Source organism: Hypanus sabinus, chromosome 9 (assembly GCF_030144855.1).
Source record: "Hypanus sabinus isolate sHypSab1 chromosome 9, sHypSab1.hap1, whole genome shotgun sequence".
Classification (NCBI taxonomy): domain Eukaryota; kingdom Metazoa; phylum Chordata; class Chondrichthyes; order Myliobatiformes; family Dasyatidae; genus Hypanus; species Hypanus sabinus.
This window is the reverse complement of record NC_082714.1, coordinates 81,506,647-81,531,190: the sequence shown is the minus strand read 5'-3', so window position 1 is coordinate 81,531,190 and position 24,544 is coordinate 81,506,647. Positions and strand designations below refer to the sequence as shown.

General features: G+C 46.2%; 1 protein-coding gene across 6 annotated transcripts in view; it reads left to right on the top strand.

Moving 5' to 3' along the window:
* The window catches only part of lrrc71 (leucine rich repeat containing 71), a 166,347-nt gene extending 142,046 nt beyond the window's left edge, over nt 1-24,301 (top strand). For 4 of the 6 annotated variants that reach the window (XM_059979992.1, XM_059979990.1, XM_059979991.1 and 1 more), the window contains 5 exons: nt 5,950-6,034; nt 9,065-9,150; nt 10,946-11,045; nt 13,118-13,239; nt 23,977-24,301. In XM_059979992.1, coding sequence (XP_059835975.1) covers nt 5,950-6,034; nt 9,065-9,150; nt 10,946-11,045; nt 13,118-13,239; nt 23,977-24,111 — 528 coding nt within the window. In that variant the 3' untranslated portion in view covers nt 24,112-24,301. Of the gene's footprint in view, nt 1-5,949; nt 6,035-9,064; nt 9,151-10,945; nt 12,360-13,117; nt 13,240-23,976 lie in introns of those variants that run through there. The other 2 variants (XR_009514016.1, XM_059979994.1) reach the window with 2 other exon arrangements.
* Nucleotides 24,302-24,544: the final 243 nt, after the last annotated feature.

The window sequence follows — 24,544 nt, the reverse complement described above, 5'->3', positions numbered from 1 at the left end:
AAGGGGGCGGAAGTTGCTGACAATATTGAAGATTGAGTTTTGGGCTGTGGTTTTAATGCTCTGTCATTACAGCCATGATACTCTCTTCTACCTCAGAGTTAGAGTCAGACTTATCACCACTTAATTATATGATGTCAAATTGGTTCTTTTGTGGCAGCAAGTACAACGCAAACACACAAACGTGCCATAAATTACTAAGCTAAATAAATAATGAGGCACTCCGCTCTGGTTCTCTGCCTGCTCTGGACCTTTTCATCTCAAATTGCCAACGAGACATCAACCGTCTCGACTTCAGCGCTCCTCTCTCCTCCTCAAATATTACTCCCCTGAACGTACTACCCTCCACTCTCCAAACCCACAGACAAAGGTGGGTGCTGTTGTAGCGGCATTCTGACCTTTACCTAGCTTAGACCAGGCAGCTACTCTCAGACACCTCCTCGTACCCACCATACCCATCAAAGACAACCCCACTCTGGACCATCAGAGAACTGTCTCCGACACCATTACTGATCTCATCCACTGGAGAACTCACATCCACTGCCAGCAAATATAGTTTCCTCCCCTGGACTATTTGCTTTTACCTCCTCCTGAGATCCAAACCTGACTGGGTAGGCACATTGTCTCTGCTTGCTTCTGTCCCACTGAACAAATCTGGACTCCATTCTTTCCTGCTTGGGTCAGTCCCTTCCCACTTACATTCGTGACACTTCTCAAACTCTTGATCTCCTCAGTAACTTTCAAATCTCTGACCCTGACCTCCTCACTTTCACTATGGATATCCAGTCCCTATACATTTCTATGCCCCAGCTAAAAGGCCTTAAAGCTCTCTGCTTCTTTCTCAATAAAAGAGCCAACCAGTTCCCCTCCATCACCATCCTCCTCCATCTGGCAGAACTGGTCCTCACACTCAACAACTTTTCCTATGGCTCCTTCCACTTTCTCCAGACTCGAGGGGTAGCCTTGGGTACCCGCATGGGCCCCAGCTGCTGTGCCTATAAAAAGTATTCTTTCCTCCCCACTTGGAATTTCTCATGCTTTATTGTTTTACAACATTGAATAACGGTGAAATGAATTTGGCCTTTTTTTGACATTGATCAACAGAAAAAGACATTTTTGTGTCAAAGTGAAAACAGATCTCTACAAATGATATAAATTAATTACAAGTATAAAACACAAAATAATTGATTGCCTAAGTATTCACCTCCTTTAATATGCCACACCAAATCATCACTGATGGAGCAAATTGGTTTTAGAAGTCACATATTGAGTTAGATAAAGATCAACTGGTGTGCAGTCAGGGTGTTTCAATTGATTGTAGTAAAAATACACCTGTATCTGGAAGGTCCGACTGCTGGTGAGTCAGTATCCTAGCAAAAACTACATCATGAGGACAAAAGAACACTCCAAGCAAGTCCGCAAAAAGGTTATTGAAAAGCACAAGTCAGGAGATGGATACCAGAATATTTCCAAGTCACTGAATGTCCCTTAGAGTCAATCATCAAGAAATGGAAAGAATACAGTACGGCTGTAAATATGCCTCAAGTAGGCTATCCTCAAAAGCTGAGTGACCATGCAAGAAGGGGCTAGTGAGGGAGGCCTATGACAATTCTGGGGGAGTTACAAGCTTCTCAGAATCAGAATCAGACTTTAATCACCAAGTACCTGTGCACATACAAGGAATTTACTTCCGGCAGATGTTGTCTCTCTGCTCATAACAATAATAATGAGAAATATAAATGAAAATATAGATTATACATACAGGTAGTGCAATCCAAGTAATAGTTAGCCGACAGTTAACCGGCAGTTATCTGTTCAGCAAAGTGACCGCAGTAGGGAAAAACTTCTCCAGTGCCTATTAGTCTTAGTCTGGAGGGATCTGAAGCGCCTACCAGACGGAAGCAGTTCAAACAGTCCATGCGCAGGATGGAAGGAGTCCTTTATGAGATGGGAGAGACTGGCACACAACAACTGTTGCACGGGTCCTTCACTAGTCGCAGCTTTACATAACCATATAACATATATATACGGGAGATTTACAAAGAGGAAGCCACTGTTGGGGAAAAAAAACTCACATGCAATCTCGGCTAGTTTGCCAAAAGGTATATGGGAGGCTCTGAAGTCAGATGGAAGAAGGTTCTATGGTCTGATGAAACTAAAATTGAGCTTTTTGGCTGTCAGACTAGACGCTATGTTTACTGTAAGCCAAACACCCATATCATAAAAAACACACCATCCCTACCATGGAGCAGGGTGGTGGCTGCATCACGCTGTGGGGATGCTTCACTACAACAGGCTGGAAGGCTTGTGAAGGTAGAGGGTAAAATGAATGCAGCAAAAAGCTGATGCAGTCTGCAAAAGAACTGCAATTTGGGAGAAGATTAGTTTTCCACTAAGACAATGACCACAAGCATAAACCCAAAACTTCACAGGAATGGCTTAAAAACAACAAAGTTAATGTCCTGCAATCAGAGTCCAGACCTCAATCCAGTTGAGAATTTGCGGCTGGACTTGAAAAGGGCCGTCCACTCGTGAACCCCGTGCAGTCTGACAGAGCTTGAGCGGTTTTGTAAAGAAGAATGGGGAGAAATTGCAGTGTCCAGATGTGCAAAGCTGATAGAGACCTGTCCACACAGACTCAAGGCTGTGATTGCTGCCAAAGTTGTAGCTACTAAATACTGACTTGAAGGGGGTGAGCAATTACGTAATCAATTATTCTGCCTTGAATAATTGTAATAAATTGTAGAAATTTGTTTTCAGTTTGACACAAGTTTTTTCTGTTGATTAGTGTTAAAAAAGCCAAATTAAATCCACTGTAATTCAATTTTATGTTTTAAAAAAACATAAAACATGAAAACTTCCAATGGGTGAATACTTATTGTAGGCACTGTATGCCTACCTTTTTGTTGGCTATGTAGAGCAGTCCATGTTCCAAGCCTTCCCCGGTAATGCTGCCCAACTCTTCCTCCACTGCACTGATGACTGCTTCATGCACCCACACTGAGCTCATCAACTTCATCAACTTTGCCTCCAACTTCCACCCTGCCCTTAAATTCACTTGGTCCATTTCTGACACCTCTCTCCCCTTTATTGATCTCTCTGTCTCCATTTCTGGAGACAAACTGTCAACCAACATCTTTTATAAACCTACCGATTCCCATGGTTATCTTGACTATACCTCCTCCTACCTTGCCTCTCGTAAAATTGGTATTCCCTTTCCTCAGTTCCTTCATCTCTCCTGCTTCTGTTCCCAGGATGAGGCTTTCTTTTCCAGGATATCTAGATGTCCTCCTCCTCCAAAGAACAGGGTTTCCCTTCCTCCAGCATTGATGCCGCCCTCACACACATCTCCTTCATTTCCCCAACATTCGCGCTCAATCCATCTTCCCACTACCTTAACAGTGATAGAGCTCCTCTTGCCCTTACCGACTACTACATGAGCCCCCACATCCAATAGAGCATTCTCCACAACCTCAGCCAGCTTCAAAACGATCTGCCAACCCCCCCCCCACACCCGCGCTTTCCACAGGATTCAATCCCTCCATGACTCCCTTGTCTATTCATCCCTCTCCTCTAATCTCCCTCCTGCCACTTAACCCTGCCCATTCACCTCTTCTCTCACCTCTATTCAAGGCCCCATACAATGCTTCCAGGTGAGGCAATACTTCAACTGTAAATCTGCTAGGATTGTCTACTGATTCCAGTGCTCCCAATGCAGCCTCCTCTACATTGGAGAACCCCATCATAAATTGAGGAACTGCTTCATCATTTACCTCTGATCCATCTGCCAATAGCAGGATTTCCCTGTGGCCCAACATTTTAGTGCAGATTCCTATTCTCGTTTTGACATATCAGTCCATGGCCTCCTCAGGTTGTATTCCATCTGGGTAGCCTCCAACCTGATGGCATGAATCTCAATTTCTCCTTCCAGTTAAAAAAACAAATCCCTTCCCTTCCCTTCCCCTCTTCTATTCCCCAATCTGATCTCATACCTCTTCCTAGCTGCCTATCACCTCCCCCGGGTCCCATTCTCCTTCCCTTTTTCCTATGATCCCGTCTTCACTTCTATCTGATTCCTTCCTCTCCAACCTTTCCTTCCCACCTGTCACCTTTGAGCTATCATCCTCCCCTCCAGCATTTTGTGTGTGTTGCATAATGAGGTAGTGTTCAAGAGTTCATTGTCCATTCAGTAATCTGATGGCTGAGGGGAAAGAAGCTGTCCCTAAATCCTAGAGTGTGGGTCTTCAAGTTTCTCCCTGATGAGAGGAGTTCATATCCTGGATGGCGAGGGTCCTGAATGATGGATGCCGCCTTTCTGAGGCACCACTTCTTAAAGGTGTCCTCAATGGGTGGATGATTGTGTTGGCTGAGGCTACAACCCTTCTGCAGCCTCCTGCGATCCTGTGCATTGGAGCTTCTGTACCAGGCAATGATGCAGCCAGTTAGAATGCTCTCCATGGTACATCTGTAGGAACTTGCAAGAGTCCTTGGTAACATCCCAAAACTCCTCAAGCTCCTAATGAAGAAGAGCTACTGGTCTGCCTAATTTTGGACAGCATTGAATATGTTTGGTCTAGGACAGGTCCTCTGAGATGGTGATGTCCAGAAGCTCGAAGCTGCTCTCCCTCTCACTGCTGACCCCTCAATAAGCATGGTTGTGTGTTCCTGAACAAGAGAAAATCTGCAGATGCTGGAAATCCGAGCAACATCAGCAGGCCAAGCAGCATCTATGGAAAATGTATAGTCGACATTTCAGGCTGAAACCCTTCGTTGAGACTGGAGAGAAAAAGCCGAGGAGTAGATTTGAAAGGTGGGGGGGGGGGGAGGGAGAGAGAAACAACAAGTGGTAGGTGAAGCTTGGAGGGGGAGGGATGAAACAAGCTCAGGAGTTGATGGTGAAAGAGACAGAAGGCCATGGAAAAAGGCGGGCGGGGGAGAGGAACACCAGAGGGAGGCGATGGGTGGGCAAGGAGGTAACATGAGAGAGGTACAAGGGAATGGGAAATGGTGGAGGGGATGACAGGGAGGCATTACTGGAAGATTGAGAAATAGATGTTCATGCTATCAGGTTAGAGGCTACCCAAACAGAATATAAGGTGTTGTTCCTCCAACCTAAGTGTATCCTTGTCCTGACAGTGGAGGACGTCATAGATGGACATATTGGGATGGGAAGTGGAATTAAAATGAGTGGCCACTGGGAGATCCCGCTTGCTCTGGCAGACAGAGCATAGATGCCTGGTGAAGCAGTCTCCCAATCTACGTTGGGTCTCGCTGCATTACAAGAGGGAACACCGGGAGCACCGAACAGTAGCACTTGTTCCACTGGCTAGAACAAGTGCCAGGAGGGAGATCAGTGGGAAGGGACGAATGGACAAGGGAGTCATATAGGGAGCAATCCCTATGGACTCACTTGTCCATTCATACCCCCTCAGTGATCTCCCTCCTGACACTTATCCTTGCAAGCAGAACAAGTGCTACACCTATCCCTACACCTCCTCCCTCACCACCATTCAGGGCCCCAAACAGCCCTTCCAGGTGAGGCGACACTTAACCTGTGAGTCTGTTGGGGTCATACACTGTGTTTGGTTCACCTACCACCTGGCGCTCCTTTCTCTCCTCCCAGCACCTTTCAAATCTACTCCTCAGCCTTTTTCCCTTCGTCCTGCTGAAGGATTTCAGCCCAAAATGTCATCTATGTTTTTTCCACAGACTCTGCCTGACCTACTGAGTTCCTCCAGCATTTTGTGTCAGTTGTGAGTTCTCCTGATTTCCACTCCCTGAAGTCCACAGTCACTTCCTTGACCTTACCAGCTAAGTGCAGATTGTTATTGTGGTACCATCCAACCAGCCGATCTGTCTCACTCATGTATTCAGCGTCATTGCGATTTTCCTCCCCCCTCCCCCCCCCACCAAGTCCTTCCAGTAATGTCTGTTCTCTTCGTCTCCATAAAGAAAGAAATGACCTTTCTGGAGAAGGCAACTCCATCCATCACACAGGTTATACCGAAGAAAGACGACTTCAAGATGTTGAAACGAGGCAAGTTCATCCAGAAGCTATCTCAGTCTAACATGCCTGAACCCCTGCCCTTCAGTGAGAAAGAGAGACATCAGAAACAAATCTTGCTGAGCCTTATGATGTGGGGCGGTGCTGAGGCCGCATTAGGGTTTGTGATGGAGATAGGCTGAATCTGAGTCATTGCTAATGATGTGGCTGATTGGCTGGAGATGGGGGTGGAAGTGGGATGCTAAGGAAACAGTAAGGGTAAGGTTGACTCATAGAACCTTAAAGCCATAGAACATTACAGCACAGAAACAGGCCTTTTGGCCCTTCTTGGATGTGCCGAGCTATTTTTCTGCCTAGTCCCACTAATCCCTCCATACACCTCTCATCATGTACCTGTCCAAGTTTTTCTTAAATGTTAAAAGTGAGCTGGCATTTACCACTTCATCTGGCAGCTCATTCCACACTCCCACCACTCTCTGTGTGAAGAAGCCCCCCCCCCCCCCAATGTTCCCTTTAAGCTTTTCCCCCTTTACCCTTAACCCATGTCCTCTGTTTTTTTCTCCCCTAGCCTCAGTGGAAAAAGCCTGCTTGCATTCATTCTATCCATACCCATCATAATTTTAAACACCTCTATCAAATCACCCCTCATTCTCCTACGCTCCGGGGAATAAAGTCCTAACCTATTAAACCTTTCTCTGTAACTCAGTTTCTCAAGTCCCAGCAACATCCTTGTAAACCTTCTCTGCTCTCTTTCAACCTTATTAATATCCTTCCTGTAATTCGGTGACCAAAACTGTACTCAATACTCCAAATTTGGCCTCACCAATGCCTTATACAACCTCACCATAACTTCCCAACTCTTACACTCAATACTTTGATTTATAAAGGCCATTGTGCCAAAAGCTCTCTATACAACCCTATCTACCTGTGACACCACTTTTAGGGAATTATGTATCTGTATCCCCAGATCCCTCTGTTCTACTGCACTCCTCAGTGTCCTACCATTTACCTTGTATGTTCTACCTTGGTTTTTCCTTCCCAAGTGCAATACCTCACACTTGTCTGTATTAAATTCCATCAGCCATTTGTCAGCCCATTCTTCATGAGCGAGGGGAAGAAGGAAGCCAGCCGTGACGGGGGAGAAAAAGCAAAAACACTACATCAGCACAGGCAGTCCACTGGCGCGGTGGGTCAAGCCCCTAGCTCACTGATCCAGAGACCTAGGTTGCATTGCAATTTGCCTATCACCACAATAGGTCAGCGGCAGATACAATCTCAATGGCTCTCCATGTGGCTTTAGACCATCCGGACAACACAAATGCCTACGCCAGGATGCTGTTCATCGATATAGCTCAGTATTTAACACCATCATTTCCATAATCCTGATTGAGAAGTTCCAGAACCTGGGCCTCTGTACCTCTCTCTGCAATTGGAACCTCGACTTTCTAACTGGAAGACCACAGCCTGTGCAGATTGGTGATCGCTGACAATCAACACTGGTGCACCTCAGGGATGTGTGCTTAGCCCACTGTTCTATTCTCTAAATACACATGACTGTGTGGCTAGGCATAGCTCAAGAACCATCTATAAATTTGCTGATGATACAACCATTGTTGGTATAATCTCAGGTGGTGACGAGAGGGCATACAGGATTGAGATATGCCAACTAATGGTGTAGTGCCGCAGCAACAACCTAGCACTCAACGTTAGTAAGATGAAAGAGCTGATTGTGGGCTTCAGGAAGGGTAAGGCGAAGGAACACATACCAATCCTCATAGAGGGTTCGGAAGTGGAGAGAGTGTGCAGCTTCAAGTTCCTGGGTGTCAAGATCTCTGAGGATCTAATTGGTCCCAACATATCGATGTAGTTATAAAGAAGGCAGGACAGCGGCTATTCTTTATTAGGAGTTTGAAGAGATTTGGCATGTCAACAAATACACTCAAAAACTTCTATAGTTGTACTGTGGAGAGCATTCTGACAGACTGTTTCACTGTCCAGTATGGAGGGGCTACTGCACAGGACCGAAAGAAGCTGCAGAAGGTTGTAAATCTAGTCAGCTCCATCTTGGGCACTAGCCTACAAAGTACCCAGGACATCTTTAGGGAGTGGTGTCTCAGAAAGGCAGCGTCCATTATTAAGGACCTCCAGCACCCAGGACATGCCCTTTTCTCACTGTTACCATCAGGTAGGAGGTACAGAAGTTTGAAGGCACACACTCAGCGATTCAGGAACAGCTTCTTCCCCTCTGTCATCCGATTCCTAAATGGATATTGAATCTTTGGACACTACCTCACTTTTTTAATATACTGTTTTTGCAAATTTTTTTAAAAATCTATTCAATATACGTAATTGATTTACTTGTTTATTTATTATTATGTTTTATTTTGATTTTATTATTTTTTCTCTCTCTGCCAGATTATGTATTGCATTGAACTGCTGCTGCTAATTTAACAAATTTCATGTCACATGCCGGTGATAATAAACCTGATTCTGATTCAATCCTAATTTCTGTGTGTGTGTGTGTGTGTGTGTGTGTGTGTGTGTGTGTGTGTGTGTGTGTGTGTGTGTGTGTGTGTGTGTGTGTGTGTGTGTGTGTGTGTGTGTGTGTGTGTGTGTGTGTGTCTCTCTCTCTCTCTCTCTCTCTCTCTCTCTCTCTCTCTCTGAGTCTCCCTGTCACTGCATAGGTTTCCTGTGGATTCTCTGGTTCTCTCCCACATCCCAACAGCTTGCAAGGTCAAAGAGTTAATAAGCCACTGTAAATCACTAATCTTGTGTGTGTGTATGGTAGAATCCAGAGGGATTTGGGGAGAACAGAATTGGGATCTGGGTCTGAAGGGGCAGTTGGTGGTCATCACTGACTCAGTGGGCTGAAGGGCCAGTTTGTGTGCTGGATCTCTCTGTGAACAGTGGCTCAGGGGACTGTAGTGGGGCTAGGGATGCCTGCCCTAAACTAACATTCAAAGGCACCTATATGACTTTGACCTAGTTGACTCCTGGGCAGGCCACACTATGCTTCCGCTCACTGTTCCAGCCCCTTACTTGGAAGGGTTGTTTGCCTTGCAGGGTCCATCGCCGCTGAACTGAAGTTAAGCAAGACCAAAATGACCCGGTCAGCAAAGGAAAAGCGAAATGTCTGGGCAGAACAAGAGGTACAAACGCACCTGTGCGTTCCGGCATCACATGGGCAGGTGGTGATGGAGGACAGGCACGGTGGGCACTGTGGAGCCAGACTGTCAACTCATCATACTTGTGGAGTTTATTGTTACGTGCACAAGTAGGGTGAGGTACAGCTACGATGAGAAACTTGATTGCAACAGCATCACAGACACACAGGTACAGACAACACACTGAACATAAGCAGCAGGTAAAATAATTGCCCATCTTGCCCATTGAGCCTATCCTGCTTTGGCTCATCTGGTAGCTCCACCTACCTGCCCTTTCCCCAAAACCCTTAATTCCTCTGGTATGCAAAATCTAACTGTGCCTTAAATCTATTTAATGAGGTAGCCTCTATGCAAGGGCAGTGGTAGTCATCCTCCTGGGCTTCAGACTCTCAAGCAGATGAACTGAGCTAACAGGTTGGCATTAGACTCCTCCTGGTTTGGTTGGTCACTTGCGCACAGTCCCAAATGTCCTTATTCAGGCAATGACTGAAGTTGCCTGTCCACTTCTATCTGAGTTACCTCAGACAATTAAAGGACCAAGCCCTAACCAAACTTTCCATGAGTCTGTAATGTGTTTGTGGCCATATCAGCTCCATCTCCTTCTCCCCCCCACCACCCCCATGAAAGGGTCACCCTCTATCACTAGGGCCCTGTCGCTGTGTTCCCCACTTCCTGCCATTGCTGGACCTTAACTTCTCTCACCATTGAGTTCACAACTGCCCCACTGTCACATCCTCACTCTCCCCCATCACTGGTCCCCACCACCACCATTCATCGCTGAATCCATTGGATCTGCCGCAGGTCAGCATCTCTCACACTACCCTGAGTGGTCCCAATCGTAGCAGGGACTAGGCCTCAAGTCGCTGTGTCAGCATCTCTCACACTACCCTGAGTGGTCCTAATCGTAGCAGGGACTAGGCCTCAAGTCGCTGTGTCAGCATCTCTCACACTACCCTGAGTGGTCCCAATCGTAGCAGGGACTAGGCCTCAAGTCGCTGTGTCAGCATCTCTCACACTACCCTGAGTGGTCCCAATCGTAGCAGGGACTAGGCCTCAAGTCGCTGTGTCAGCATCTCTCACACTACCCTGAGTGGTCCCAATCGTAGCAGGGACTAGGCCTCAAGTCGCTGTGTCAGCATCTCTCACACTACCCTGAGTGGTCCCAATCGTAGCAGGGACTAGGCCTCAAGTCGCTGTGTCAGCATCTCTCACACTACCCTGAGTGGTCCCAATCGTAGCAGGGACTAGGCCTCAAGTCGCTGTGTCAGCATCTCTCACACTACCCTGAGTGGTCCCAATCATAGCAGGGACTAGGCCTCAAGTCGCTGTGTCAGCATCTCTCACACTACCCTGAGTGGTCCCAATCATAGCAGGGACTAGGCCTCAAGTCGCTGTGTCAGCATCTCTCACACTACCCTGAGTGGTCCCAATCATAGCAGGGACTAGGCCTCAAGTCGCTGTGTCAGCAGCTTGCAGCCGCCCAAGGGGGAGCATCAGGGTCAGTGCGTTCGACCAGAGGTGGGGTGGTGTAGTGTCCGTGCTGCTCCCCGGTCAGTCTTCATTTGGCTGAAGACAAGCTGTACTGTGTTCCACAGCAGACTGCTGCAACATTTATTGGACTATATTTTTTGTGTAACTGTTTTTTACCACTATTTTGTATGTGCTGCATGTGCCTTGTGCTGTGTGTGACTGTTGCACCTCGCCCTGGTTTTTCATTTGGCTATATTCATCGTTGTTCATGTATGGTTGAATGACAATTAAACTTGAACCTTTATTTCAGACCCAGGGCATCCAGAACCCATTACTGGAACCTGGTGAACATCAAGATGGTCAGGTGTTCCTAGCAGGGAACATTTGTCTCATGAGTTTGAACCTGTCACGTAAGTTTGGACAGTCAGTAGTGCATCTGACCAGAAGTGAGCCTCTTGGTCTCAGCCTCAGCTTTAAGTGTCCCTCCTTACATCTGTGCCTGTACGTCAGTGTTGATACCTCCTCTGGTGCCTAGGGAAGGTCCTTGTCCTTGTGGATTTGCCAGTGATTCGCATCATTCTGTTCTCCGGGAGGATTAAGAAGCTAGATTTTCTTGAAATTCCTTTGCATACAAGGACAGCATTGTCTTTCCCATCCCTGATCTCCCGTTAAGAAGGTTGGGGTGGAGTGAGCCATCTTCTAGAGCCAGTGATGAAGATGCTTCCACAGTGCTGTTGGGGAGGGAGTTCCAGGATGAAGAGATGGTACAGTACTGTGCAAAAGGCTTAGGCACCATAGATTTTCTCTATGCTTTCAGATGGAATGGCCTCTACAGAGCCCTGATTCTCAACAACTGGGATTTCCTGGAGAGACAGAGGCAAGCAAGACAGCCAAAGTCTTCAGAACAACTGTGGCAAATAAACTGCACAACAGTGTACCTAAGAGAATTGATGCAGTTTTAAAGGCAAAGAGTAGTCACACCAAATATTGATTTGATTTAGTTTTTTACTGTTTATTGCTCAAAGTATTTTTTTAATATTTTAAAATATTTGATTTCATTATTTTTAAAAGCATCTTTGCTTTCCAGACTTTTATTTTATATGTGCCTAAGAGTTTTTCACTGTACTGTATATTTCTACTTTGGGATTGAGTGCGACTTGGACGGGAGCCGTGGGTGGTGGTGTTCCCCTTGGCTGGAGAAGTGGCAGGTTTGGAATGGATTGTTGGAGTAGCTTGGTGAGTGTCTCTGCTCTCCTTCTGTGACCATATGCTCACCCAGGCTCACTACCACAGCCACATGTGCCCTCTCACCATTTTTCTTACCCCATCTCATAACCTCCCTCTGGTTCCCTACTTACAAACCTTTATTCTATGATCCAGTGTCCCTTCCTATGAGATTCCCCCTTCTTCTTTTGCCCTTTACCCCTTCCACCTATCACCTCTGAGCTTCTCACATCATCCTCCCCTGCCCACCAACCCACCTTTGCCCTCACCTGCCAGCTTGTACTCCTTTCTCTCCCCCCCAACCCAACACCTTATTCTGGGTCCTTCATTTCCAGTCCTGATAAATGGTTTTGGCCCAAAACATTGACTCTCTATTCCTCTCCATAGATGCTGCCTAACCTGCTGAATTCCTCCAGCATTTTGTGTGTGTTCTCAAGATTTCCAACAATTGCAGGAACTCTTGTATCTTTTAAAACATGGACTGCATACTTTTCATTGAGGTAGAACAACAGAATGTAGAATAAAATGTAACAGCTACAGAGAAAGTCTAATGTAAACACATTAAGGTACAAGATCATAACGAGGTAGTTTGAGAGGTTAAAGGTTCATTTTATTACAGTCGGGAACTAGTAGAGCAGCATTCACAAGTAAAACATAAATGCAATTGTTACAAAAATATCATGATTTAAGTATAATAACTCCATATAAATAACAGAACACAAGAGGCCATGCATGGAAAGTGAGAAGCAGTAAATTCAAAGCTGATATGTGTAGCAATTCTTACAGTGTCGAGTGTGTGGATATTGTGTAGGCAAAAGAGATTTGTTTAGTTGGGCAAGTGATAGGTAATTTAATTAGTCCAGTACAACATGCTGGGCTGAAGGGTTTGTACCATTCTGTGTTCTAATTAGAATTAAAACAACACAGTCGTATAACGGAGCAACCTAGGTTTAATTCCCGCCACTGCCTGTGAGAAGTTTGTGCGTTCTTCCTGTGACAGTGTGGGTTTCCTCAGGGTGCTCTGGTTTTCTCCCACAGTCTGAAGTCGTACGTGTTGGTTAGTAGATGAATTGGTCATATGGGTGTATTTGGGTTGCATGATCTCGTTCATGCTGGAAGAGCCTGTTACCGTGCTGTATCTCTAAATAAAACACATAGAAATAATTTTTTTTAAGAAGAACTAGAGCAAAGTAATCATAGTTGATACAGCTAGTCAACTAGGGTTCCGGTCGTAACCAGAGTCCTCTTTCCGTGCCAGACAATCATATCACTGAGGTTGGTGTCAAGGCTTTGCTGGCCGCGCTGAAAGTGCAGATAAGCCAAGCCAGGCCTGCTGTCGACGGGAGGAGCGTCAGCGGGTTACTGCGGCTGGTACTGACGGTGAGTCTATTTAACAAGTGAGCAGCAATGGGCTGCAGCGGGGAGGGTGAGAGGGTGCACAGTGGAGTATGAAGGGGTTTGGGGGCCGCTGGCCTGTCATAGAAGGATCACAGTGAAGGGGGAAGGAATGACAGCATCTCCAAGTAGCTGTGGGTGAACTTTCAGGTGTGGGCTGTCAGTTACAGGTGCAAAAGAAGAGTGGCTCGCAGCAGCATCACAGGCACAGAGCATCAAAGACAAAATATCATCAGCAAAGTAAGTTATACAAGGAAGAACACGATTAGAACAAAGACCAAGTGCATTGTAGTGCAAAGTGGTCACAGTGTTGCTGTACTGAGACGGTGATTAGGGTTGTGATGGTCGGTTCAGGAACCGAGTGGTTGAAGGGAGGTCGCTGTTCCTGAACCTGGTGGTGTGGGACTTCAGGCGCCTGTACCTCCTGCCCGATGGGAGCAGTGAGAAGGTGGTCTGGCCCGATGGAGGGGATCTATGATGATGGATGTACTAGTTTGTAATCTGCAGAATACCTTGTTGTGGAATTTAAGCAGGTGAGACTAGCCTGCTCTAAACAGTCTAACCCTTCCCCCTAGCCTCTCTGCTTCCCTCTTCGCCAAAATCATGTCTGATCTTCTAACTCAGTCTCCTGCAATATCCCCATATCCAACAATTTCTTTAATTCCAGAAAACTACAAATATCTGTTTACGATGAACTCAGTGACTTGTTCCTCAGGGAGTGAGAATCTCATGGACTCCCCACCCTCCTATCTCTGTCCTGAACAGCCAACCCCTAAGTCTGAGATGGTGACCCTAGGGAGTGGGGAGGGGAAAGGGGAAGATGCTCTGTTTAGCCCTGTCAGAAGACTCGACAGGACTTCCCCCTCATTCATCTAAACCCCAAAGTACCCAGTCCCCGTCACTTCGATCTCACCCCAAACCTACAAACCTTACACCTTCCCCACCAGTCTCCACCACAATCCCTCCACGGCAAGAGCGTCCTTTCCTGGGTCAGGGTCCAGAACTATGCACAGTCTTCACAGTGCACTCTCACCAGGGCGGTAAGAGACCCTCACTCTGACACATCATCTACCCCTGATCGCTGTACTGGGTTCAAATGTGACTGGTGTATGAAGACTGACACATCATCTACCCCTGATCGCTGTACTGGGTTCAAATGTGACTGGTGTATGAGGACACAAGGCGTCCTCTTGAACCCCATCTCACATCATTTAACCAACTTTGGATAGCATTGCATTTTCGCCACATTACTCATCTGGCCCACATCCCCTTGAACCCTCTCACAATCCCACCCTATTCAATATCGTTGGCAAAAGCAGGAAGGTGTCGTTTGGTTCTGTCAGTGGAATCACTGACGTGGATGGTGAATTCTGAGAACCTGAGTATCTGTGGTATTCTATCCTTTATAATTCCCCCTTACTAGCAATCCCATCTCATTTAGTACAGATCAAACAAGGTGGGAGAGGGATTCTTGAGTCAGGCCCTTCAGCCATGTAGACTAAGAAGTCCATCCAAGGTAGTCCCATTTGCTCGTAGCCATCTAAATCATTCCTATCAACCATCCTATCCATCCACCTAATCAAGTGTCCTTTATATGTTCATGTACCTGCCTCAACAACTTCCTCTGGCAGCTCGTTACAAACTCTGATCACCTTCTGGGTGAAGAAGTTGCCCCCCAGGTTCCTACTTAAATATCTTTATAGGGCCCCTGCCCCCTCCTTCTTTAGTCCTGATGAAGGGTCTCGACCCGAAACGTTGACTGCTCCTTTCAGCGGATAATGCCTGACCTGCTGAGTTCATACAGCTTTTTTGTACGTCTTGATTTGACCACAGCATCTGCAGTGCACTTTGTGTTTACTTAAATATCTGCCCTCTCCTTAAGGCTTTTCCCACCCTTGGGGAAATCAAGAACAAGAGGGAATAGACTTGTATACATTCACCCTATTTATGTCCTTCAAGGGTTGTTGTAGTGGATGACCAACTTCCCTAATATAGACTGGGTCCTCTTAGTGCGAGACATTTAGATGGGACAGAATTTGTTAGGTGCATCTATCTAGGTGGGTTTTTTAAAATCAACAGGTAGGTAAACCAACAAGAAGAGGGGTCATACTGGTTGTGGTGTTGGGTAAAGAGCCTGGCCAGGTGACTGACCTTCCAGGGGGAGTACAGTTGGGGGACAGTGACCATATCGCCTTAAGTTTTAAGCTACTGAAGATGGACCCTGTGGGAGAGTATTCAATTGGACCAAGACAAATTATGACAGTATTAGGCAGGAAGTAGGGAGTGTTAATTAGCAACAATTGTTTTTGACAAGTCCACATCCAACATGTGGAGGGTGTTTAAAGATCAACTGCACAGAGTACAGGACAGGTATGTTCCAGTCAGAAGCAAGGACACAGTTGGCAAGATAGGGGAACCTTGGGATGTATGGAGAGGTGTTGAATTTAGTCAAGGAAAGAAAGGAAATGTATGGAAGATTTAGAAAATTAAAATCAAAGAGCCATTGAGGATTATAAAGAAGGCAGAAAAAAACCGAAGAAGGGAAATAAGAAAGCCAAGAGAGGCCGTGAAAAGTCCTTGGCAAGTATGAAGGGTGATTGATAAGTTTGTGGCCTAAGGTAGAAGGAGTCAATTTTAGAAAACCTAGCACATTTATTTTTCAACATAGTCCCTCTCCTACATTTACACACTTAGTCCAGCGGTCGTGGAGCATACGGATCTTGGATCTCCAGAAAGTGTCCACAGATGGGTGATTGATAAGTTCATGGCCTAAGTAGAAGGAGATGAGTTATACAGCTCTCATTACATGCACAAGCAGTTCAGCTCTTTGAGTGGTTGTGCAGAAAGTTTGAAGTTAATAACTCATCTCCTTCTACCTTAGGTCACAAACTTATCAATCACCCTTGATAAGCCCTTCCATACCAGACAGTGACACAACCAGTTAGAAAGCTCTCTACTGTACAGCTGTAGCATGTAGTTCCCTGAAAGTGCTGTAGGCTTGTTGAGGTGAAAAAATGTGTACAACATGCCTGCCTTTATCATCAACAAATTGACCTCAGGAGTCATGAAGTTATGTTACTGTTTTGCAAAACTCTGGTTAGACTACATCTGGAGTATTGCATTCAGTTCTGGTCACTCCAATATAGGAAGGATGTGGAGGCTTTGAAGACAGTGCAGAAGAGATTCATGAGGATGCTGCCTGGATTAGAGAGATTGTGCTATAAGGAGAGGTTGGACAAACTTGGTTTGTTTGAGAGGAGACCTGATAGAGGTCTATAAGATTATGAAAGACATAGATAGGTAGATAGCCAGTTTATTTCCCAGGTTTGAAATGTCTGATACCAGAGGGTACGCATTTAAGGTAAGAGGGTAAGGTTCAAAGGAGATATGAGGAGTAAGTTTGTTTACACAGAGAGTCATGGATATGGGATTGTGATAGAAACAGATATGATAGAGGCTCTTAGGCACAGGAAAGTGCAGGAAATGTAAGGTTATGGACATTGTGCAGGCAGAAGAGATTAGGTTAGTTGGGCACTAATCTAATTGGTTCAGCACAACATTGTGAGCCGAAAGGCCTCTTCCTACACTGTACTTTTCATTCTTCTTTGCTCTTCACCACCCGGTTTACCTGCGACACCATTTTCAGGAAACCATTGTCTTGTACTCCTAGATTCCTCTGTTCCGTAACACAGCCAGGGCTCAGAAAGCCCTGTCCTGCTTTATCCAAACTGAACTCAATTTGCCTTCTTCAGCCCACTCACCTCCATTCACGAATAACAGGAAGGGAAATAAGGAGGATGCTACACAACATATTGAATGATTCTTGGACAGGAGCCACTTGAACTGACAAACAGTGGGAGTGTTTTACAGAGCAGCAAGAGGGAGACAGATAAGCAGATTTCTTCTCACTACAATGGCATGAAACTAAAATAAGCATCAAAATTAACAGACTTTAGTTTCTCAAACATAGACTGAGAGAGGAATGGGAGAAATTCCTTGTACAATACTGTGTAAAGGTCTTCAGCACATATATATAGCTAGGGTGCACAGTACTGTTGTAGTTTTATGTATTGCACTGACCTGATTCAGATATGGGTCTCTATGTGGACTGACAGTGGGAAGGGGACAGGGAGAGAGGGAAAGGGGAAGGGAGGGAGTGGGAAGCACCAGTGAGACATTCTGTAGCGATCAATAAAACAATTGTTTGAAATCAAATTAACTTGCCTGGTATCTCAGAGCTGGGTGTATCTGCACCTGTGTCAGCCTCTGCCCCTGGCACTTCCATTCTGCCATCTGTCCCACACGTGCCCCGCAGCACTCCACCCTCGCCATTCCCAACATCCTTTGCTCCCATTAGATTTACAAGTTCACTCTCCATACTGTGCCAAAGTCTTGGGCACCCTAGCAATATATATCTGCCTACAACTTTTGTACAGTACTGTACATGGAGTCACACAGCTCTTTGCCCAAATTGTCTGCGCCGACCAAGGTGCTGGTCCTACTTGCCTGCATTTGGCCCCTATCCCTTTAAATCCCTTTTCTATAAAGAGTGGCATAGCGGTTCAACAGGTAGAGCTGTTGCCTTGCAGATCCAGAAACCCGGACCTGGGTTCAATCCTGTGTGTGTGTGTGAGTGAGTGAGAGAATGAGTGAGTGAGTAAGTGAGTGTGAGTGTGTGTGTGTGTGTGTCTGTGTGAGTGAGTGAGTGTGTGTGTGTCTCTGAGTGATTGTGTGTCTGAGTGAGTGTGTGTCTGAGTGAGTGTGTGTCTGAGTGTGTGTGTGTCTGTGTGAGTGAGTGAGTTTGTGTGTGTCTCTGAGTGAGTGTCTGTGTGAGTGAGTGTGTGTGTCTCTCTGAGTGAGTGTCTGTGTGTGTGTCTCTGAGTGAGTGTCTGTGTGTGTGTCTCTGAGTGAGTGTGTCTGAGTGAGTGTGTGTCTCTGAGTGAGTGTGTCTGAGTGAGTGTGTGTCTGTGAGTGAGTGTGTGAGTCTCTCTGAGTGAGTGTCTGTGTGTGTGTCTCTGAGTGAGTGTGTCTCTGAGTGAGTGAGTGTCTGTGTGTGTGTGTGTGTCTGTCTGTGGAGTTTGCACATTCTCCCTGTGATCGTGTGAGTTTCCTCCAGTTTCTTCCCACAACCCAACGTTGAGTTAGTCAGCAGTGTATAATCACCCAGCTAGTGTACGGGTGAAGATAGACTCTGGGGGGAGATGGGAGTCTGACAATGAGGAGAGAATAAAAATAGGATTAATGTAGAGATTAGAAAGATAGCCAGTTATGTTTATCAAGACAGCAGGTATCTTTATTTTATTTTGAGATACAGTGCAGAACAAGCTCTCCCGGCCATTCAAGCTGCACCACCCAGCACCCCTGATTTAATCATAAACAGGACAATTTAAAAAGACTAATTAACCTACTAACTGATAGTCTTTGGCCTTTCGGAGGAAACCGAAGGACAAAAGGAAAACCCACTCATTCCATGGGGAGGGCGTGCAGACTCGTAGGAAATGCGCTTCAAACCCTGATGCCACAAGCTGTAACAACGTACATGTTTTGTGTATTCAGAGGTTCTGTTGTCTGCTGATTCTGAGCCTCAGCCCAAGAGTGCAGTGCTGAATCTAGTCTGGGTACTGAGATGCACTGTAAGTAATTACCCTAACACAATTCACTTTAGATTAACCATGCAACGATGACATAAAGCAGCAGATGCTGAACTGCAGTCAGTGAAAGGTCATTGAAAGTATATGAGGAAGGGATGAACAATGGCAGAGGAGTGACTATAGAGTAAATTAGAAATGGGGTGCTATAGTTGTACAGTACTGAGAATCCAGCATTCTTGGTAATGCTGAATGATAGATTTTCCTGCAGATTGCGTGTTTTAGTGTTAAACAGCATGGAAACAGGGACTTCTGCCAAAACCCATCCATGCTGACTAGGGTGCCTATCCAAGCTCATCCCAGTGGCTTGCATTTGGCACATATCCCTCTAAACCTTTCCTCTCTATGTACCTGTCCGTATCCCTATAAACCTGTCCTATCAGTGTACCTGTCCGTACCCCTATAAACCTTTCCTATCCGTGTCCCTGTCCGTATCCCTCTAAACCTTCCCTATCTGTGTACCTGTCCATATCCCTCTAAACCTTCCCTATCCCTGTACCTGTCTGTATCCCTCTGAACCTTTCCTATCCGTGTACCTGTCCATATCCCTATAAACCTTCCCTATCAGTGTACCTGTCCGTATCCCTATAAACCTGTCCTATCCGTGTCCCTGTCCGTATCCCTCTAAACCTTCCCTATCCGTGTACCTGTCCGTATCCCTATAAACCTGTCCTATCCGTGTATCTGTCCGTATCCCTCTAAACCATTCCTATCCGTGTACCTGTCCGTATCCCTCTAAACCTTTCCTATCCATGTCCCTGTCTGTATCCCTCTAAACCTGTCCTATCCGTGTCCCTGTCCATATCCCTCTAAACCTTTCCTATCCGTGTCCCTGTTCGTATCCCTCTAAACCTGTCCTATCCGTGTCCCTGTCCATATCCCTCTAAACTTTTCCTATCCGTATCCCTCTAAACCTTTCCTATCCGTGTACCTGTCCGTATCCCTCTAAACCTTTCCTATCGGTGTACCTGTCCATATCCCTCTAAACTTTTCCTATCCGTATCCATCTAAACCTTTCATATCCATGTACCTGTCCATATCCCTCTAAACCTTTCCTATCCGTGTACCTGTCCATATCCCTCTAAACTTTTTCTATCCGTATCCCTCTAAACCTTTCCTATCCGTGTACCTGTCCATAACCCTCTAAACCTTTCCTATCCGTGGATCTGTCCAAAAGTCTTTTAAACATTGTAATTGTACCTGCCTCTTCTGGCAGCTTGTTCCACAAACTATCACCCTCCATCTGACAATGTTGCCCGTCAGGAACCCTTTAAATCTTTTTCCCTCTCACCTTAAACCCAGTTCCTCTAGTTTTAGGCTCCACTATCCTCAGTGAAGACTGTGACCATCTGATTTATAGCCTGCACCGGCAATCTGCGTTCAATTCCTGCGTAGTCTGTTCATTCTTCCTGTGATTGCGTGGGTTTCCTCCAGGTGCTCTGGTCTCCTCCCACAGTCCAGAGATTTACAGGCTAGTCGGTTAATTGGTTACATGGGTGTAATTGGGCGGCACAGGCCCTTTGGGTCTGTGCTGTATCTCAGAATAAGCTGAATAAAATAATTTTATAAACCTCCATAAAGTCACCCTCCAACCTCCTTCACTCCAAAAACAAACGTCTCAGTTTATCCATTCTCTCCTTATAACTCAAGCCTTCCAGTCTCAGCAACATCCTGGAGAATCTTCCCTGCCCCCTCTCAAGCTTTCTGAGGCTGGGCAACTAGAACAAATGTAGTCTCACCAATATCTGGTACAGCTGCAACGTGACATCCCAACATTACCTGTCTGATTAAAATCAGGTTTGCCCAAACGCCTTCTTGACCATCACAGTCACCATCACCATCCTGTCTATCTTCAGCCCACCCGGTCCAAACCATCCCTTTCACAATCTGCATCAGGTTTCCCTTCACTGACATACTGCACACCGCGAATTCTGTTGTTTTTCAGCAGCTGTACATAAAACAATTACTATAGGTTACAATTTGAAAAAAAATAATAATACTTCATAAAGAACAGATTTCAGAAAACATAAGGGGTCTCTTCTTTCCAGACTCTACCACTTAATCACTCAGTAGGGGGCAATTCACAGTGGCTAATTAACCCACGGACCCTGCACGTGGTTGGGACATGGAAGGGAACTTGAGCACCCAGGGGAAATCCATGTGGTCACAGGGAGAATGCATTCACACACTCTTTTACTGTCTCTCACTATTTAGGTGGGTAGCAATGGATCTGCCCTCTGTGCCACCTTCAGCTGACCTCATGCAGTGCCAGCCTCTGGTTGAGAGAGAGAGAGAGAGAGAGAGAGAGAGAGAGAGAGAGAGAGTGTTCACATATACATGTGGAGTTTGTACTCTCTACCTGCAACCTCAAGGGTTTCCCCAGATGCCTCCCACATCCCAGTGTATATAGTATGAGGATGGGTCTAAACGGTGGGTTGGTGGTCGTTGGGCTTGTTCCTGTGCTGAGTCCCTCTACAACTCTACACAGTGCTGCCGTGATGAAGCAATCCTTTTCACTCAGTGTTGAAACATGGAACGGTATTCATGGGAAGGACCTGCAGCGTCCTGTATCTCTGTTCCTGGTTCCATTTTAACTCCACTGTGCCAGCTTACAGTCATCCTTCTGCCATTGATTGAAATGCATCGAGACTCCATCCCTCAGCAGCTTGCAGTTATCCTCCAGCATCTGTTACTTTACCACTGCGAAGCTCACCGAGTCGTACAGCGACCATCTCTCTACCCCAATCCAATGCTATCCCCCTCCCACCAGCCTCGGTGACTCGTCCAGGTACTACTGCAGGTGGTGTTCGGTTCTGCTCGTCTATTATAGGAAGCTTTGCAAAGGGAGATTTACCAGGATGCTGCCTGGATCAGAGAGGGTGCAAGGTGATTTGATAAAGGACTACAAGATGATAGAGCAGACAGACAGAGCCTTTTTCCCGGGGTGGAAATGGCTAATGCAAGGGGGTGTAACTTTAAGGTTTTTGGAGGAAAGTATAGGGGGTATGTCAGATGTAGGTTTTTAGCGCAGAGAGTGGTGGGTGCATGGAACACCCTGTCAGAGGTGGTGGTAGATTACATTAGGGACACTTAAGGGAATCTTAGACAGGCACATGGAAAAAAATAGAGGGCTATGTGGGAAGGAAGGGTTAGATTGATCCAAGAGTAGGGTAAAAGATCAGCACAACATTGTGGGCCGAAGGGCCTGTAATGTGCTGTACGGTTCTAAGTTCAATGTTGTGAGGTTTTCTTCTTCTATCAGGCATTTCATCCCAGATTCCAACATCCCCTCAGTTTCCCTCTAAACCTCTTTCCCCCAACCCTCCACCCTAAAACTCATGTCCCCATATTTAGATCCCTCTGAGCATGGAGTAATTTTGTTAACTTCAGAATCCTCCTCAGCCTCCTTCACTCTATGAAGAACAGACCCATCCTTTCCCATCACAGGGAACATCCTGGGGAATCTCTCCATTGCAGTCACCTCCTTCCTGTGGTGTGACCAGAACTGAAACAGTGCTCCAGCTGTGCTGACCAATGGTTTATAAAGTTGGACAATAACCTCCCTGCTCTTGTAATCTGTGTCCCGGCTAATGCAGGCAAGTTTCCCGAACACCTTCCTCACCCCCTGATCTGTGCTGCCACCTTCAGGGATCCTTCGACCTGTACACTGAGGTCCCTCTGTCCCTCAGTACTCCCTACCATTCACAGTGTGTGTCCTACCCTCGTACACCGAGGTCCCTCTGTCCCTCAGTACTCCCTACCGTTCACAGTGTGTGTCCTACCCTTGTACACTGAGGTCTCTCTGTCCCACAGTAATCCCTACCGTTCACAGTGTGTGTCCTACCCTTGTACACCGAGGTCCCTCTGTCCCTCAGTACTCCCTACCGTTCACAGTGTGTGTCCTACCCTCGTACACCGAGGTCCCTCTGTCCCTCAGTACTCCCTACCGTTCACAGTGTGTGTCCTACCCTTGTACACCGAGGTCCCTCTGTCCCTCAGTACTCCCTACCGTTCACAGTGTGTGTCCTACCCTCGTACACCGAGGTCCCTCTGTCCCTCCGTACTCCCTACCGTTCACAGTGTGTGTCCTACCCTCATACACTGAGATCCCTCTGTCCCTCAGTACTCCCTACCGTTCACAGTGTGTGTCCTACCCTTGTACACTGAGGACCCTCTGTCCCTCAGTACACTCTACTGTTCACAGTGTGTAATTTAACCTTATTGGACAATCACCAAATTCACCTCATACTTATCAGGATTAAACTCCATCTGCCACAGCTCTGTCCAATTTACCAAGTGATCGATATTGTCCTGTATCTTGAGACTACCCTGCTCATACCATTGTTTATAAGTTCAGTTATGCCTCTATGTAATTACAGTGGTGGAGTGGGTAGAGCTGCTGTCTCAGGGCTTCAGACACGCGGATTCAGTCCTGACCCTGTGTGTGTGTGTGTGCAGTCTGCACGTTCTTCCTGTGACAGCGTGCATTTTCCCCTTGGAGGTCTGGTAACCTCCCTGGGTCAGTGTGTTAAATTGCCAGTCTGAATTGCCCCTCCGATGTGTGGTTAAGGAGCAAATTTGGGGGAGCTGACGTGAGTACAGGGAGAATAAGCAGAGTTCGTTATAATTAGGTGGTTGTTGGTCAGTACACACCTGGTGGGCTGAAGGGATTGTTCTTGTTTATAACTCTAAGGGATATTCAGTCAGCCAGGATGTTATTTTCTGTCTCGCAGTAGTGACCTAAAGTCAAAGTTAGTTTATTGTCATCTGTGTGACAACCCTCAAGTGCAATAAAAAACCTTATTTGCAACAGCATCACAGGCACATACATCAGATGCACAACTTTCATAAGAAAAACATAAGAAAATTAAACATAAACTATACAACTTTCTTTACAAGAAAGAACACAACCCAAAAAAAAGTCCATTGTAGTGCAGAGTGGTCACAGTGTTGTTGTACTGAGATGGTGATTAGGGTTGTGCTGGTCGGTTCAAGAACAGAACGGTTGAAGGGAAGTATCCATTCCAGACCATGATGCAACCGGTTACATCACTTTGCACGTATTTAATTGCAGAAGAACGCATTCCCGGTGACATGCGAGGCCTACACCAGTCTTCAGGAGCTGATCGTAGCCCGCGATCCCATGTCCAAACACCACGTGGTCTGCAGCCCGCCATCGACTCATGGGGAAAGCCAGCTGCAGGGCTAGACTCACCGGACCCAGTGAACCAATCACCCTAGGTCCAGCCAGCAGGATTCTGCCCTCAACCGGTCGCAGAGTGGACCCAGTGAAACTCCACCCCAGGTCCAGAACAGTCCAGAAACGTTGCCACCTGATCCTCATGCTGAAAGAGTCATGGGAACGATTAAAGAATAAAGCAGAACCAATGGCTGAGTGATATGCAGCGTTTTACTTCTTTACTTACTTTACTGTCACCAAACAATTGATACTAGAGCATACAATCATCACAGCAATATTTGATTCTGCGCTTCGCACTCCCTGGAGTACAATCAAAGTAAATATAATAAAAATTTAAACTATAAATCATAATTAGAAAATAGAAAAAGGAAGGTAAGGTAGTGCAAGTCAGGCCCGGATATTTGGAAGGTACGGCCCAGATCCGGGTCAGGATCCATTCAGC